Source organism: Drosophila innubila, chromosome X (genome assembly GCF_004354385.1).
Source record: "Drosophila innubila isolate TH190305 chromosome X, UK_Dinn_1.0, whole genome shotgun sequence".
In the NCBI taxonomy this organism is placed as follows: Eukaryota; Metazoa; Arthropoda; class Insecta; order Diptera; family Drosophilidae; genus Drosophila; species Drosophila innubila.
In genome coordinates, this window is record NC_047626.1 from 19,581,849 (window position 1) to 19,597,692 (window position 15,844).

The 15,844-nt window shown below is 35.3% G+C and overlaps 1 protein-coding gene and 1 long non-coding RNA gene across 2 annotated transcripts in view; both read right to left on the minus strand.

The window, feature by feature from the left end:
* The window catches only part of LOC117793660, a 63,677-nt gene extending 59,177 nt beyond the window's left edge, over window positions 1-4,500 (minus strand). Inside the window, exon 1 of the long non-coding RNA XR_004618297.1 lies at window positions 4,437-4,500. This is a non-coding gene — a long non-coding RNA (uncharacterized LOC117793660). The remainder of the gene's footprint in view (window positions 1-4,436) is intronic.
* Window positions 4,501-12,685: 8,185 nt separating this feature from the next.
* LOC117790149 lies at window positions 12,686-13,464 on the minus strand. Its single transcript, XM_034629460.1, has one exon. It carries the CDS (start codon window positions 13,272-13,274, stop codon window positions 12,951-12,953), a length of 324 nt encoding a protein of 107 aa, XP_034485351.1. The 5' UTR covers window positions 13,275-13,464; the 3' UTR covers window positions 12,686-12,950.
* Between the last annotated feature and the right edge of the window lie 2,380 nt (window positions 13,465-15,844).

Consider the following 15,844-nt stretch of genomic DNA (forward strand, 5'->3'; position numbering starts at 1 on the left):
CAGTGGCCCACTTCCGTTAACGACATTTGCTCCAATTTTGTAAATTAAGTCTTAAAGCGTAATTGAGTGAAAATTTTCATTGAGGCATGAGTGTGATTCCGTGTGTGTGTGTGTGTGTGTGTGTGTGTGTGTGTGTGTGTGTGTGTGTGTGTGTGTGCGTGTGTGTGTAGCGCAAATCAACTTGGCGCGTTTCGCTTTTTTTGCTCTCTCTCTCTCTTTCTCTTTTTCTCTTCCAATATGCTCTTCTTGAGCTACGATATAAATCGGAAACTCAGCCATGTGCCGGAAATATGTCTGTCAGCGCTTGATCGGTTTGTCACCGTATTTGTGTGACACACTGTGTGTGTGTGTCGATGTGTGCTTATTGTTAGCAGAATTTACAGCACGAATATGTTTAGAAAGATTTAACGTCAAGCATAATAACAGCAGTTTTGTTCAAAAGTTGGTTGCATAGATTGTAGCTTATGAAAATCGGAAAAGTTTACTGACGATCGGAATGTGAAAATATAACAGAGCTTAATTATGAGAAGCTCTGCAGAAGGCAAAGAAGGATCTTAAGAAAAGGGATTGATTATTTTGTCATGTGTTATGTAGCGAATTGAAAGGGAAAGTATACACGTATTAAGTTCATGAATCTTCTTGTCAAATTCAGTAAATGTTGTAAATGTAGCTTGATGTATAATAGATCTTTATTTGTTTCGAATCTAAATATATAAGAGACGGATCTGATTGCTATATTATACACTTGTATATAAGCTGCAGAAGTATTATATCATCATCACTCGTTCAAATATGTTTCAGACATATCTTAGGAAATATCTAGAGTTATTTGGTATGCATTAAGTTGGCTTTGGGAGTTGTGAAATGCTCGTTGGATACGATTATATCTCAACTGGGTGACCCCACCCACTTGTCCCCGTTAGTACTAAGTGCAATCGAACCAAGAGCTACAACAACATCAAGTTAAATATATGGAGAAACTGAAATAGAAACAAAAATAGAAACAGAACTCCAATTGCATTGCGTTCCCAAAATGCAAATGTGAAAAGTGTGTGACAGGTGACAGGAGGTGAGTGGGAAAATGGGAAGCAGCAGACAAAAAGCGGTAGCAGGATACAAAGTACACATAAAATTCCCAAACGTGTCACATAAACAGACACACACACCACTCAAACACACACAGACACACACATGCATACACACTCTTATGTTGTACTCTAGTTGAGCAACAAAAGCAACAGTTATTATTGTGCTTCATGCTCATGTCTAACACAATTGGAGTTGGTACAGTCGTACTCGACTATGACGAAATTGATACTGATAAATTGGCGTGAATTTATTTATAGTTATTAAAGTGCATCGATTATTTCGGAAAAAAATTTGTAATCTACGGTCAATTCTAAGATGTTTTTAGCAAGAAACTATAGTTCTAAAATCCCCGCTTTTTGAGTTGAAAAATTTTGCGTTTTTAGTCCTTGCAAGGACGAAAATTATATTTTATGAACAGTTTTTCTTTGAAAGTCCTGGTCCGAACACGAGTTTTGATAAGAATCTTGTCAGGATCGGACTTAAAATACTTAAGATATGGTAATAATTCATGATAAAAAAAACACGTTTTTCAACTCAAAAATTGGGGACTAAGAATTGATTTTAGAACTATGGTTTCTTGGTGAGAACATCTTAGAATTGACCGTAGATTATGAATATGGATTACCATTTGTGAATTTTTTTTGTCCCATAAAAATCGATGCACTCTAATAGTTACATAAATGAATGTTGATATATTTTAATTTATATATTATATGTTTAAATTTAAATTTATATTTTTTCCATTCATTTAATCAAATTGCAACTGTAGCTGACACTGGGATTGGTTTATAAACTGTGTATCTCCTCTGTACTATAACCGTGTGTATTTGTATCTGTATCTGTATCTCGCATCCGCATCCGCATCTAAGTATCTGCACATTTGCAACTAAATCACGTACTGGGTAAATGTGCTACTAATGAGCGTAAGAGGATGCACGACAATCGTCAGTTGCCAGTTGCCAGTTGCCAGCGATGAGGCGACTTGACTAATGCCACTGATTTTACAAATGAATGTGGAGCTGCCACTCAATTCAGTCCACAACATTGTAACACTGTGTAATACACACAGTATTACACACACACACATACACACACAACACATCCAACACCTCTACACACAACAGTTCAAGACATTTAATCATTTTGATCGCTCGTGCGTTCTGTCTGCACTTTTTTCTTATCAACATTTACGAAAAAGTACCCAAAAAAACAGAAAAATTACGTCTTGAAATGTTTATTTGATTGGACGACTTAACAAGTTCATCCAGACGAAGGTAGAAACTTGAGTTTAAGGCTGAATCGCTGACCATTTAAGCCGAGTTAAAGTGCTCAGACAGTTTTTCTATATATAAATAATTCAAAAGTAATCAACAAGTTAACGCTTCAACTGTATTAGAAATGTAAACAAAAAGTTGTTTGCCGTTATTTGAAATTTGTTTGCCACTTTCGTGAGATTTTACCTATAATAAGTGTGATATCTTGACGATTTTGCCTTTCCCTTTCATTTGGAATAATTTCGTTTATTTTCTTAAGTATTAACTTAAATTATACTTACCTGAGCTAATTTTACTATGTACCATAAAAACCATGCGATTAATCATAGGTGCAAGGATTAAAAACTTTACCATTTTTCTAAGTAGAAACAGATAAAAATCGCTGTACTATATCTATAGACTGAACACCGTTTTCTTGTTAGACATTATCGGTATACAAATATTGTTTTTATATTTAAGAAGATGTCATTTGGGGCTATATTCGCAGGTAAATACGAATGAATAGCATTTTGGAACAACTGTTTAATAACTAAGGCAACACATTACCCATCATAATCGATAGCTTGTGCAACTGCTTTAAGAAATATACTCTTATATGTATATGAAATGTATATGTATGGGAAAAAACATGTTATTGCCCTGGAAACAGGACAATTGCTGGAGGGGTGTCCCTTGTATAGCCCGAGCCCCAACCCCTGCCGGGAATCTGAGTTAAATGGCGAAGAGGAAAATGAGGGAGGCATTTTGGGATTTTGATTTTGTGAAGGTTTTGGTGGTTGCTTGATGGTCATAATTGGCACCGTTGAATGGCTCATTAAGCAGCGACCGAGAATCTAATTTAATTAAATTTGCAACCTTTATTTATTGCACATCATTTGATGATAAACTTATGGATATGATGCGAGCTCCAACAATATCAATTTAAATCATCGTAGTTTCGTTTCCCACTGTTTTCCAATTTTAATTATAATTGAAAATTCCACATTGTAATTCGAGTTATTATTGAATTCAAACATTGTTTAAATAAATTTCAGTTGCTTCATTTGAAATGTTTTTTTTTTACGGTCGAGTTAATCAGATGTGATATTCAATTTAATCAAATCGAAATGAACTTTTATCAACAACTCTTAATTATTGGATATTTCCATATCCACAGTCCTTCGTCCTCACAAAGACTTTGGTAGACAAATATGCAACCACATTTTAACGTAAACCCAGATTTCTATCTGTGTGTGAGTGAATTCACATATATGTGTGCATACATATACATTTATTTGTGAGAGAATAAAATTTTCGAAATATTATTTGTTCATGTAAAAATGTGTTAAGCTAACATCGATGTGCTGAAGCTTCAATGTGCCAATAAATAAACAATTCTTTTGCCAGCTATTGAAATAATGAGTAAATATAGTATGCTCGCCTAACAAGTACTCGTTATACAATAATTACTCGATGTATAGTATTGGAAGAAACTTTTCCGACGGCTCATCTACTTTTGGTCAAACTTATGCAACCCTTTTTTGTGTTTTTCTTCTTTTTTTTTGCTACAATATGATATGAAGTAAATTGCTAGAGATTATTTCTAAAATTCGTTTTTTCAATTATATATTGATTAAAAGTTTCCTTGAATACTTTAAGGATTCAAATGTCAACTATAAAATACAATAAAATAGAATATTTCATTCTAAACATATCGTTGAAAACATATGATGCAGAAATTTACTCATACCTTTATGAACAAATTATCGGATATTCATTATTAACCAATCTAAAATGTTTTAGGGCTAGGTATTTTGCAGAAAACTGTTCCAATCGGAACATCTAAAGTACATATATACAACATTACATAAAATATATATAAATAATTATAAATTATTATGTACTATATTACTTTAAGTTGCAATTCGATATTTGAATATTATAATAACCTTCTGCAAGTTAATTTATTTCAACGAAATCTAATTTAAAAGAATCTTAAATAAATAAAAATTTAATATTATTCAAACTTTATAAAATATTTCTTTAAGACTTGACAAAAATTAGCATATTTTGTATCAATAAATGAATACTCACATTTTGTTGATTTGGTTTTTGTCTTTGTATTGAGTCCTTGAATTGATTTATCTTAATGATTTGCTTTTTTTTTGCTCTGCTGTTATTATTCGTTCAATTTAATTAATTTTATTGCAATGTTTTTCTCTATAGTTTTCTGTTATGATACAGTTGCATACTTTCAGCTTCTTATGCAGATTTCTTAATGAATTTTGAGATCTTTGCTCGTTTTCATCTTTTTAAATAGTTTTGTATATATATTCCAATATATATTCTTCATCTTCTTCTTATTTTAATTGTCATCAAGAAAGAGAAGGCAACAATGCAACAATTTGAGTTCGGTAAACGGGATTGTTGTTAAACAAAATATGATTCTGGATCTATTTAGTATTTATCTCTATGTGTCTGCTATGAATTGGCAAATATATATGTATATATTTAAACATGCAGAACTGTTCTGGTAACGGATTCTATATAAATATATGCTCTATTTAATCAGTTGTACTTTGACTTCAGGTAATCTCATCATCGCATCAATTGCAATTCGTTGGGTTATTTTCTAAATCATCAGGTGATATTGTGAATGAGTTTTTTATGTTTTTGGTTTTTGTTTTATTTTGGTTATTATTTGCGTTTAAGTTTTGTACATTGAATTTACTGTAGTTAGGTATTACTGTAGCACTGACCACCGTTTGTGGCAACAATTAAATGAACATTGCTAACAAGAACGTTTAAAAAAAAATCAAACACTTTGAATTTTTGAGACACCACACGCAAAAAAAAATGAAGAAAATTTTGATGATAACTTTGAATATTTTGAATTGTTTGTTTCGTTTTTGGTATCGTTTTTTGTTCAAGCTTTTGCGCCAGAAGTTTTGAAAACTTGTTGCACGTTCAACATGCGAGTGAATTGTGTGGTGGACTCTGTGCGGGGCCTCGTGGACTGTGTGGACTTCGTGGACTGCGTGGACCTTGTGGACTGTGCCGTGGAGAAGGCTGTTGCTTCGTCGTCGTGTTGCTTGTTGCTTCTTGGCTTCCGTATTCGCTGCGGCTTGTGGCACACACAACCTTTGGGCTTGGATGTTGCACAGCATCTGTTGCACGGCACACTGCCCGACTGACGAGGCAGCCTCGTCTCTGTGTTGGCGCTGGCGTCGACGTCGACGTTGGCGTCGCTGTCGGCTTTTGCGTCGCTCCTTTGCTGTCGTTCGTTCTCCTTCTATCTCTGTATCTGTCCCTGTCTCTCTTTTGTCCTTCTTTTTGTGTGCGTCTGCTGGGTGTGTGTGTGTGTGTATGTGTTGTGTGTGGGTGTGTGTGGGTACGGCCTCCGTCGTCAACAAGTGGCAACAACTGTGGCAATTGCTTTGCTGGCCTCGCCTCTTGTAAATATAGCTGCCCCACGTTGCACAGTTGACTAATCGCTGCCGTTTGTCTGCGCCGCCTTTTATAGCAGCAGCTCCCAGCTGAAGGACAATCAGCAGCGACGGCAGCAGCGACGTCGACGTCGACGGCAGCAACAGCAACAGGCAACCAGGTGTTGCCAGTGGGTGTCTGTGCCACTCGCTGTGGCAGCTGACGATGCTGCGACTCACAGGGGAAACAAGATTTTGTTCAGCCAATGCTGAATTAAATCGAGGGGCAATGCGTGTATTTACCTTGTGGCAAGCACGAAATGGTCGGAGGCAATGAAAGTACAGAGTTGTCAAACTTGCAGAAATGCAGACATGCAACTTGAAGAGCTGCTAGTTTTTGTGTTGTTGTGTTGCCCCTTCATGTAGCATGCAACAAGCTGCCGCAACTTGCGAGTGAATGGCTCACAAAATAAAGCCAAAAAAACGCCTTAGACTTTTGGACGCTTCACGTATTGCCCAATTGTGTTTGCCACGGCGGCAGTGCAACATTGATGGTGCAACACATCCCCTGCGGCTGCATCCAATCAACAAGCAGCGGCCAGACGCTGCGTATACGCAATTTGATAACATCAAGCATCGATAGTGTGACCGCCAAATGCATGCGTCTCACTTGAGGGCACACAGAGGGGCTGCAGCAGCTGTGGGGCAGAGGGGCAGAGGGGAAGGGGCAACATTTGTATATGAAGCATATGTAACGCCCACACTGAACGTACTCGTACAGAGGTAGAGGCTTTACCTGTTGTTGTTCAGGCGAGTCGAACACGAGGCGTATGCGCAATATGCACTTTCAACAGGTTAACCTTGAGCATTTGAGGGACATTTGTTTTCTGCCAAGGCCAGCTAACAAGTATTACGCTCTTGCCTGCTCGCTCGCTCGCACGCACACAACTTACTCACTCCACCCTGCCCCCTTCATTCCATTCAGCGCATGCTCCAGACACCAAGGCGCCCAACGTGCGGCGGGGCAAGCACAGCTCAACAGCCATTGGTCGCTCACATTCAGCTCCTGTGGCCTCAGCACACTCGGCAATTGGCGAAGGGGGTGACAGTGGACGGAGGGGTAGTCAGTATTTACGTGCAACATTTTCGTCAGCTCATCTAATTAATTAGACATTTTTTTTTTTTTTTTTTTTTTTTTTGGGTCTGTCAGCTTAAGTGCATTGCGCATTATACGTTGATGCTCAACCACAGCGCACAATCCGTGTTCGTTGCGGCACGTCGGGGATTTCCTCAACCTCCTTACCACCCTCCTTCCCTCACTCAGTTGTGTGCAATGCAAATATTTCGACAAATCCCGCCGTACTTCAACAAAGCTAAGCATTCAAATTAACTGACCACACAACAAAAGCAACTACAGCCACAACAAAATCTCGTTTTGCGACAGGAGAATCAACAAAATTACCAAATGTTGCTATTTATTTATAACAGATGAAACAATACACAAATTTATAGCTAACTTTTCGAAAGTCTTAAGTTATATTTAAGCCTGTGCCAGAATTCACTCAACATTGTTTAATAAAATGTTAATTTTCACGATGAATTCAGGCTAAGGATTTATAATTTTTCGTTATAATTAAATACAATCCTTAAAATATTTCCAAAATGGAATTTGGACGAAAGTCTAAGACATCTGAAATCTTCCAAAAGTGAAAACTGAAATAGGCCGGATAATGTCTGAAAATGTGCTATATATTTCTAAAAGTCTTTTATTCCAGAGCTCGAAAATTGATAAGTTCTCAAAGCTATTGTTTCTAATTCAATTTCCATTCCAACAAGTGGGAAAGGCTATAGTCGAGATCCCGACTATGGGATACCCGTTACTTATTTCAATATACATACTATAAAAGTACTTTAAAGAAATTACTTGTATTACTCCGAACAAGATGCGTTTTAGTGGAATAATTGATAATACTAATAGATAAAGTTTATTACCACAAAAAAACGTGTTATCTTAAAAACTGTGGGTATGGTGGTTTTTTTTCGCGATTTTCGGGAGCGGAGGGGGCGTGGCTTAAATTTTAAACAAATCTGATCTGCGTGGGGAATATAGAAATCTGAGTGCCAAATTTCGTTTCTCTACCCCTTATAGTCTCTGAGGTCCCTTTGTTTATACAGACGAACGAACGGTTTTTCGCGATTTGCGGGGGCGGAAGGGGCCGTGACAAAAATTTAAAACAAACTTCACCTGATCCAACGCATTTGGAGTCTGTGCGTGAAAGTTTGGTATCTCTATCTCTTATAGTCTCTGAGATCTAGGCGCTCACACAGACGGACAGACAGACAGACGCACAGACGGACAGACGGACATGGCTATATCGACTCGGCTGTTGATGCTGATTAAGAATATATATACTTTATGGGTTCGAAGATGCCTCCTTCTCCCTGTTACATACATTCCAACCAACACAATATACCCTTTTAATTATTTTTTAAGTATGGGGTATAATAAATCAACTTAAAGAATTCATTCGAACATTTGCAAAAAAAAACGTGCCTTCTTCATGCATTGCGCACATTCCAATAGAACGTGTCCGCCTAAAATGTAACGGATGTTTACCAATATTGGTTTTCGTAAAAAATTTGTAAGTCCGATGCTTTTCCACCGATTTTAACAGTAGATATGGTTTTAGAAAACACACAGCTAGGGCTACTTAAGAAAAATAATATTTATTTTTTTAATAACTATCTTTTGGGATTAAATCACAGTTATGTCAAATTTTTGGATTTATCGACCAATTTGACCACCTCAGGATGACCTCCAAAAAAATTGAGTTTTTTTTTACAGATACAGCGTTTGGAGAAGTAATAAAAACAAATAAAAAAATGTTGGGAAAGTTTTACAAATTTGTAGAGTTATTTAATTAAATTTGTAGGTATTTTTATTTAATGGTTTCTTTTGTATTTGTCTTGGGCCCTAATTGTATCAGAAAATGTTGTTGTGGCACCAGATGCAGTTTGTCTGTTAGCTAGTGTAATTTTCTGAAAATTATCTTCACTTTACACACTTAAGGTCTTGATTTGTATGCTTCGAATGAGTAATTTATGTAAGTTTTATTATCGAACCAATTAGGAGTAAAGTGGTCAACTCGTTGAAAGCTTCTGTGCTTCTACTGTTTGTTGCATGAATCGTTATCGAGTGTTCAACTGAGAGTCAAGCTCAGGTGTTTGGTATCTATGGCAAATAATTTGTTCAGCGCACACATGATACACACACACACACACACACACACACATACGGAAGGTATAATCTGTGTATGTGTGTGTGTGTGTGTGTGTTTGAATCTGAAGCATTGGCAACGCGACGAACGATTGAACCATTCAAACGCGAATACAACAAGCATTTTTACAATGTATTGCGAGACTTTTAAATGCGGCTGTGCGACCTTCTACAGTTATGGAGGTAGACAGACAGGGGTGTTTTCTGTGTGTGTGTGTGTGTGCTGACCCATGCACACGGTTACGACTACACACAGCGCTGTTTGACCTGTTGCCATGGCTGAGACACATAAAATTTAACATAATGCCCGCCAGGTTAGCAGAGGTTCGCTTAGGAGTCAGCTCATCCGCAGCGAGGTACATTCGTAATATTGGAAGACCAAAAGTCATAAATTACGTTAAGTCTGAGGGGATTGGCAATGTGAGCGCAAGTACGCGAGTGAGGAGTGGGGAGGGGAGGCAGAGGTTCAGGGAGTCAGCTCGTGTGTTCGCCATTATCGAGTGTCGCTTGGGCAACTTGAAACTTTAAATGGGGTGGTGAGAAAACACCTGACGCGAAAAGAAGTGGCATGATGCGAGAAGGAAGGAAGAGAGTCAGAGAGAGAGGGTAGAAGCGGGTAGTAGATGATGGAGCAGTGCAACAAGTAAGCGACTATCTCTCTCTCTCTTTCTCTCTTTCTCTCTCTCTCTCTCGCTCTCTTTCTCTCTGTGTTTACCTGACACTGGCTTTGGCTGGACCTCTGTTTGCCATTTAAGCCAATTTTCAGCTTGTTTTACCCTAGCATAGTTCATTATAACTTTGTCACAACGTGTGTAACGCATTAATGCGGGCGTAGGTTTCAATTTATTTCCCCAATTGTTTTCCATTATTCCATATTTTTTAATGGCATAACAATTGCTAACATTTAAAGATTCTTTCTTAAGACTAATAGGCTATTTCCACGACCACTTACATTTGCCAAATTTGCCACATTTGCTCACATTTGAATGTGCCTCATATTTGGCTTTCCACGACCAAATGCGAAACTGTTAAGACACCTAAAGCACATCAGCTGTTCGGTTTCTGTGCACAAATTATAAAATGCAGACAATAACAACAATTTAATATTTATTTTGATAATTGGCGCAAATTTGATGCCTACCGTTTTTATTGAAGAAAACATCTTGTTAAGGTGATAATTGCTTTTTTTCACGAGTTTATCGATAAACATTGCGTGTTCGATAAAAAAAATACTGAAATTCGCTGGGGCGAACGGCAAAAAATCTTCACATTCATTATGAATAAGCCGAAATGATCATTCGGGTTTTGTACTTAAATGAAGTCCACATTCGGGCCAAATGATGAAAATGGCGTCGAATGAGCCAAATGTGCTGTCGTGAAAATAGGCTATAAGATTTAAACATTTAGTTTTTAATTTTTTTAATACCAGCTGAAATCCAATAAAAGCCCTTTAGTACGGCTGGTGCAGTCAATGTATTTTTGTCAATCCAGCGTTGTCATTTAAAACGCTAACAGAGGGAGAAAGAGAGGTGGACTCTCCTTTTTTTCATAAGAGTGTAATTAAATAAAGGGCATACGAATCTTTGATCACCCCAGCAGTAAAATATTTCACAGCATGTCAGTGGAATGTATTGCGATGAGCACTTATTATTAAAATTCGAATGTATGACCAAAATAAAGAAATATTCTATAGTTTGGTGAAATCATTTTTACTGCATAATAAATTCAATTTTGGGAAGGGTATACAAGCGTCGCGGAATGAGAGCGTTTGGTGAGTGACAAGCTCAAAGCGAACCGAAAGTGCAACAAAAAATGCGTGTTTTAATCGGCTTTGTCCTTTTTGTTTGCTTTCGTCTTATTTTAACATTTGTGGCTCATAAATTTGGCATTTGTAGCGTGTGAATTTTAATTTTAATTTGGTGACATAAGAGCAAGTGTTAATATTAAACTAATTTATATGGCTGCTAGTTTGCAAAATTGATTGTGTCCGCTCGATTTGACGTTCCTTAAGCAAACCAAATTTAATGAAAATAGTATTTTTGTACCTGAGATTATCGGTCAAAACAAAAACATTTTTGTAAAGAATTTTTCACTTTTATCTAAGATGTTTTACCAAATAAAATAAAATATTTATTTTGTATTCCAAAATTAAGCTTACATAATTTTTTCAAATTATTAAATGTTGTATTCCTTATTTAAATGTTCATTTAAATCTTCGTCGGTGTGATGCAGATAACTTTTCTGACTTTTTTTTGTTTTAGCTCACTCAATTTGTGCACGGGCCACGGTTATTGGAGTACTCTTCTCGCGCCTCCCTGTTTCTCTTTATTCAGCTCTATTTCTGATTTTCCGCCCCATGCAACGCAGCAGTTAATTGGCAAACTGTTGCATGCTTTTAGGCGTCACAAAAGGCTGCACCAAATGCAATTCAAGCACCTCCTTTGTCATCATAAAACCGAGTAGATTTAATATTCGCTAACATCAATGTAGGTTTATCAGGACACAATTCAATTTCAAGTCAACCACACATGCCCCCTTAAATTGCTCTATCCACGACTCTGTCACCTCAACCCATGCAATTTTATTGCACTTCACTTTTACACAGCTTTATTTTATTTTTATTTAGGTGTACACAATATTTAATACAAATATTTTGTAATCCATTTTATATAACATTGTTTCTGTACTATGTACTCGTTAGTATAGGGTATCTTCTCGTTGAGTACATCATCTTTAAGCACTCCTCCATCTGTTTTTATTGTTGTTCACGTGTATAAAACACTACCAAGCCAACCCACAATCCATTATTCAGTAGATAAACTTTTTCCACACAAATGCAATACATTTCATGGCAACATACGCGTATATAATAAGTTTAAAATATTTTACTTTTGATTCAAACCAAATTCTCAAGGGGCTTAAATTTCAAAGCTAACTTTGATTAAATTGGTTTTAAGTTATAAATATAACAAACATATCAAACTTTGCTTTTGTCAGTTGTGTTGTCCAGCACAACAATTTCAAAGTCCATCAAATAAATCGACTTTCGAGGTTATGAAAAACCTCTTTCAGCAAATTAATGCAATTTATTAGCTGAGGTAAACATATTTATAAGTGTATAACTCAATTATGCTTGTACAGATTGTGCTCAGCATTGATTTGAATTTATTAGGATGAGTTGATATACAAAGTTTGAGATTTAAAGCATACACGTGCTGTGACAAGAGATTGTGTTATGTTACTCAACAAAAGAATCCACAAGTTTACTTAATTGGTGTATGTATGTTAAGGCTTAAGCAACAGCCTTTCTGATAAGTTTTTGAGCAAATTTAAAAATATTTTACAGACCCGAAACATAACTTGAAAGAATCGTACATAATTCATAAGATAATTTGCCAACTTAATATCTTTTATTTTTTGTTTAAATCAAATATACCGATTTATTTTCAAAGTTATTCACATCTAGAATATATTTTTTATAATTTTATATGTTAGTTAAATCTATGTTAATATGATTGTGATGCCTGGTTGTTAAATAAATATAAAATTAAATAGCCCAATGAACTTTTCCTCAGACTGTTAAAATTTTAAAAATATACCTAAAGTGTTACAACATAAACGGAAAGTACCCAATAAATAAATACATAAATTTGTGCAATATTTAATATATTAAGTAACAACTATGATGATGTGGACTGCGTGCAGTAAGGTATTACCTTAATATTCGAATTTCAAATACATGAAGAATACTTAAACATATTCATATTTGATGTCGAATTGAATACAGGTCGCAGTTACCACAGCTGAGGCAATCCTTTGATGGATGTTGAATGATTATTGAAACTGAAAATTTATTTTTCTTGTTGAGTCGAGAAAATTGGTGGTGGGTGGTTGGGATTTAAGTGGTTATTCCTTCCAATGATTTGGCATGGCATTTGTGGCAGCACGTAAAGCGCTACGATAATCGTTGCCCTGGTAACGCACATGCTCCAATAGACGTCCCTGGCTATCGATGACGTACAGTGAACGCCCGCTACCGCCGATACCCAGCTCCTCCTCCATGACGGCGGCTGCAATATTAACATCTGCCGATGGTTCCGTTGTCTTCTCCTCGCTCAACGGTGGCAACTCTGTTGCATCCTGTTCCCTATAACCGCCGATCACATTCAGTTCCGGAAATCGATTAACCGTCGGTACGTAGATATTAATACGCGAACGTCCTTCCGACATATTGCTATTTATATACTTATTTTCTTTGGTTATTGCCAATATTTAGACTATACTTTTGATCGAGAAATATTGCAGCTATTTTAGTTTTGATTCTATTCTATATCCTATTACTAAATAAATGAAAGATTTGAAATTTAAGCAGACGACATTGTATACGAAAAAACTTAATAACGAAATAAAAGGTAACTAAGATTAAAATACATACTGACAGCATCTCCAAAATAAAACTACTCAGTTGTTGATTTGTAGAGCGAACTAATCATCATTTGTATTCTAAGTTTTTGTGCTTAAAGAGTATTTAGAACATTAAAAAACAGAGAAAGAAAGAAAAGCTTTCAATTAAAATCAAAGACAGGGGAAATTTTGAAAAGTTGATTTTATAAATTCCTTTTTAAGATAATCATATAAATTATAAAAAAAATTTTAAGGTCAGTTCCAGTAAATTCGTTCAAGTTGAGTAACTTTTTTTATATTTTTTAAGCTACTTTTATGTTTTAAAGAACTTATCCTAAATGAATTAAAAACGTTGACCTTAAAGTCTTAATTTTAATGTATCTACAAATGCAGTTGACATAAAGTCAAATATATTCATCCCAGCCAGCTAAACAAATCAAATGTTTTATGATTTTTTATTTGCTTAGCATGGCATTAAACGTCTTTTGGATACAATAACATATTTGTAATATATATTATTTACAAGATGCCTAGTCTTTTTGACCAAGTTGAAAGGACTTGGCCAACCAGCTAAAGTCCTCACACTGAAACTGAATCTCAGCTTCCTTAACTCACATGCTACTTAAGTTGAAATTGCAATCAGCACCGTCACTTTGATAAACAAGTGTAGGAAAGTACATAGGAGTCTATGTGTGTGTGGTTGTGTGTGAGTGTGTGTGATAGTACGTAGGTGTTTTTGGTAAAATTGCTGCATTTCCTTTTGTATCATTCTTTTCCGTCTGACTGCTTTCAAAGATGTACAGTTGGCCACACAGTGGACACTGGCTACAAGCAACATTTGTTCTTCACATTTGTCTGCCTCGAGATGTGATTGCCAATTCCTGAATGCTAAGTGACTCAATTACAAGTTCCCATGATGTGAAACCACAGATTACAAAATATATACTGCAGTCTACCGCAACTACGAGGGTAGATCAGTCAGTTAAATATAACACTTTAATGACGAAAAAATGCTTGTTAAGATAGTTTCAAAAATCGAATTAGCCTTTTATCTTTCATTTAATTATATAATTATTATAAGTACATGAAACTCGTTAGAACTTTTGCAGTATAATTATGTAACATATATAATAAATCACTCTACTGATGATATTTACCTATTTTAAATCTATCTTTATCAATCATTTGAATAGACCATGCTAGTAATTTTAACAAATTTTAGCACAATAAATATACGTACAAAAAAGTTTTAAGTATTTATGAAATATTGATACTCACTTAGATTTTATCAAATTCCATTTTCAGCCCTCGCAACACATGTTCAGCTGTCGAAACTGAGGAAGGTCTAGTTGGTTTTCGGTCTTTCGAGTGCAGACAGTTTTGTGGTTGGTAAAATGGAAAATTGTGTTTTTGATTTACCTTTGGGCCGTGTTTCTGTTATAAACGTGACATGAAAGAGGCTCGGTTAGGTGCTTAATTTAAGAGAATACACAACTTTATTGATTTGTGAATTGCGCTCATCGTTTTGTTGATTGTTAATTAAATTAATTTCGAATGGAATATAATACGTTTTATTACTTTTTAATGTAATATTACAAAGATAATATTGGTTTTCAGTTCAAATTACGTAGACTTGGCGTTAATGACATTTTATAGTTCTTTTCCTAATTAAATAATTTAATATAATAAATGAATTGAAATCAATTATAAATACTATAAAAATGATATTGGAGACATAATTGAAATTTAAAGTTAACACACAGATAGATAAGCAATTACTCATTAATTACAAATTGCAAAATATGTTTGACATTTCGCAAATAGCTTTGTTTTAGTATTAATTCTGAATTATAATTAAAATTCGGAACTAGACTTGCATCGAATATTTTTGTTTAATTTCCATTTATTCATGTATGATATTTGTGCATGATTCGACCTCATTAATTTGATCATTTATAGTACGACATCTCTTTCGTTATCATTTGCAGCTATTACCATACACATGGACAAGGAGTAATTTGCGTTATGCATTATTTGTTTATTTATTTGTGTAAACAAAAGCAAATATATTCAGGCATCAGTTTTCAAAGCATTCCCACTCTTTAATATTATCAGGTGTTTATTTTATGTAAATACTCTGCAGTAATTCAAGCTTATAAAGAGGGCGTGTTAGACAATTCTAATTAAAACGAGTGTCTGGTGACTGTACACATACACAGTATTTCTATAACATTTCCTTTTTAATATGAGCTAATAGTTTAATATATTTATTTGTGACACAAAAAAAATTGTTTTTTTTTTTTGTGTTTTTAAACTATGCAGAAGGCTTTATTGAAACCAAGGAACAAATTTTTTAACTACTTGAAATTAATGGGAAGTAAGGGGATTATAATATC

Excerpts from the sequence above, each read along its gene's own strand:
- LOC117790149 (XM_034629460.1), bottom strand. The coding sequence starts at position 13,274 with ATGTCGGAAGGACGTTCGCGTATTAATATCTACGTACCGACGGTTAAT.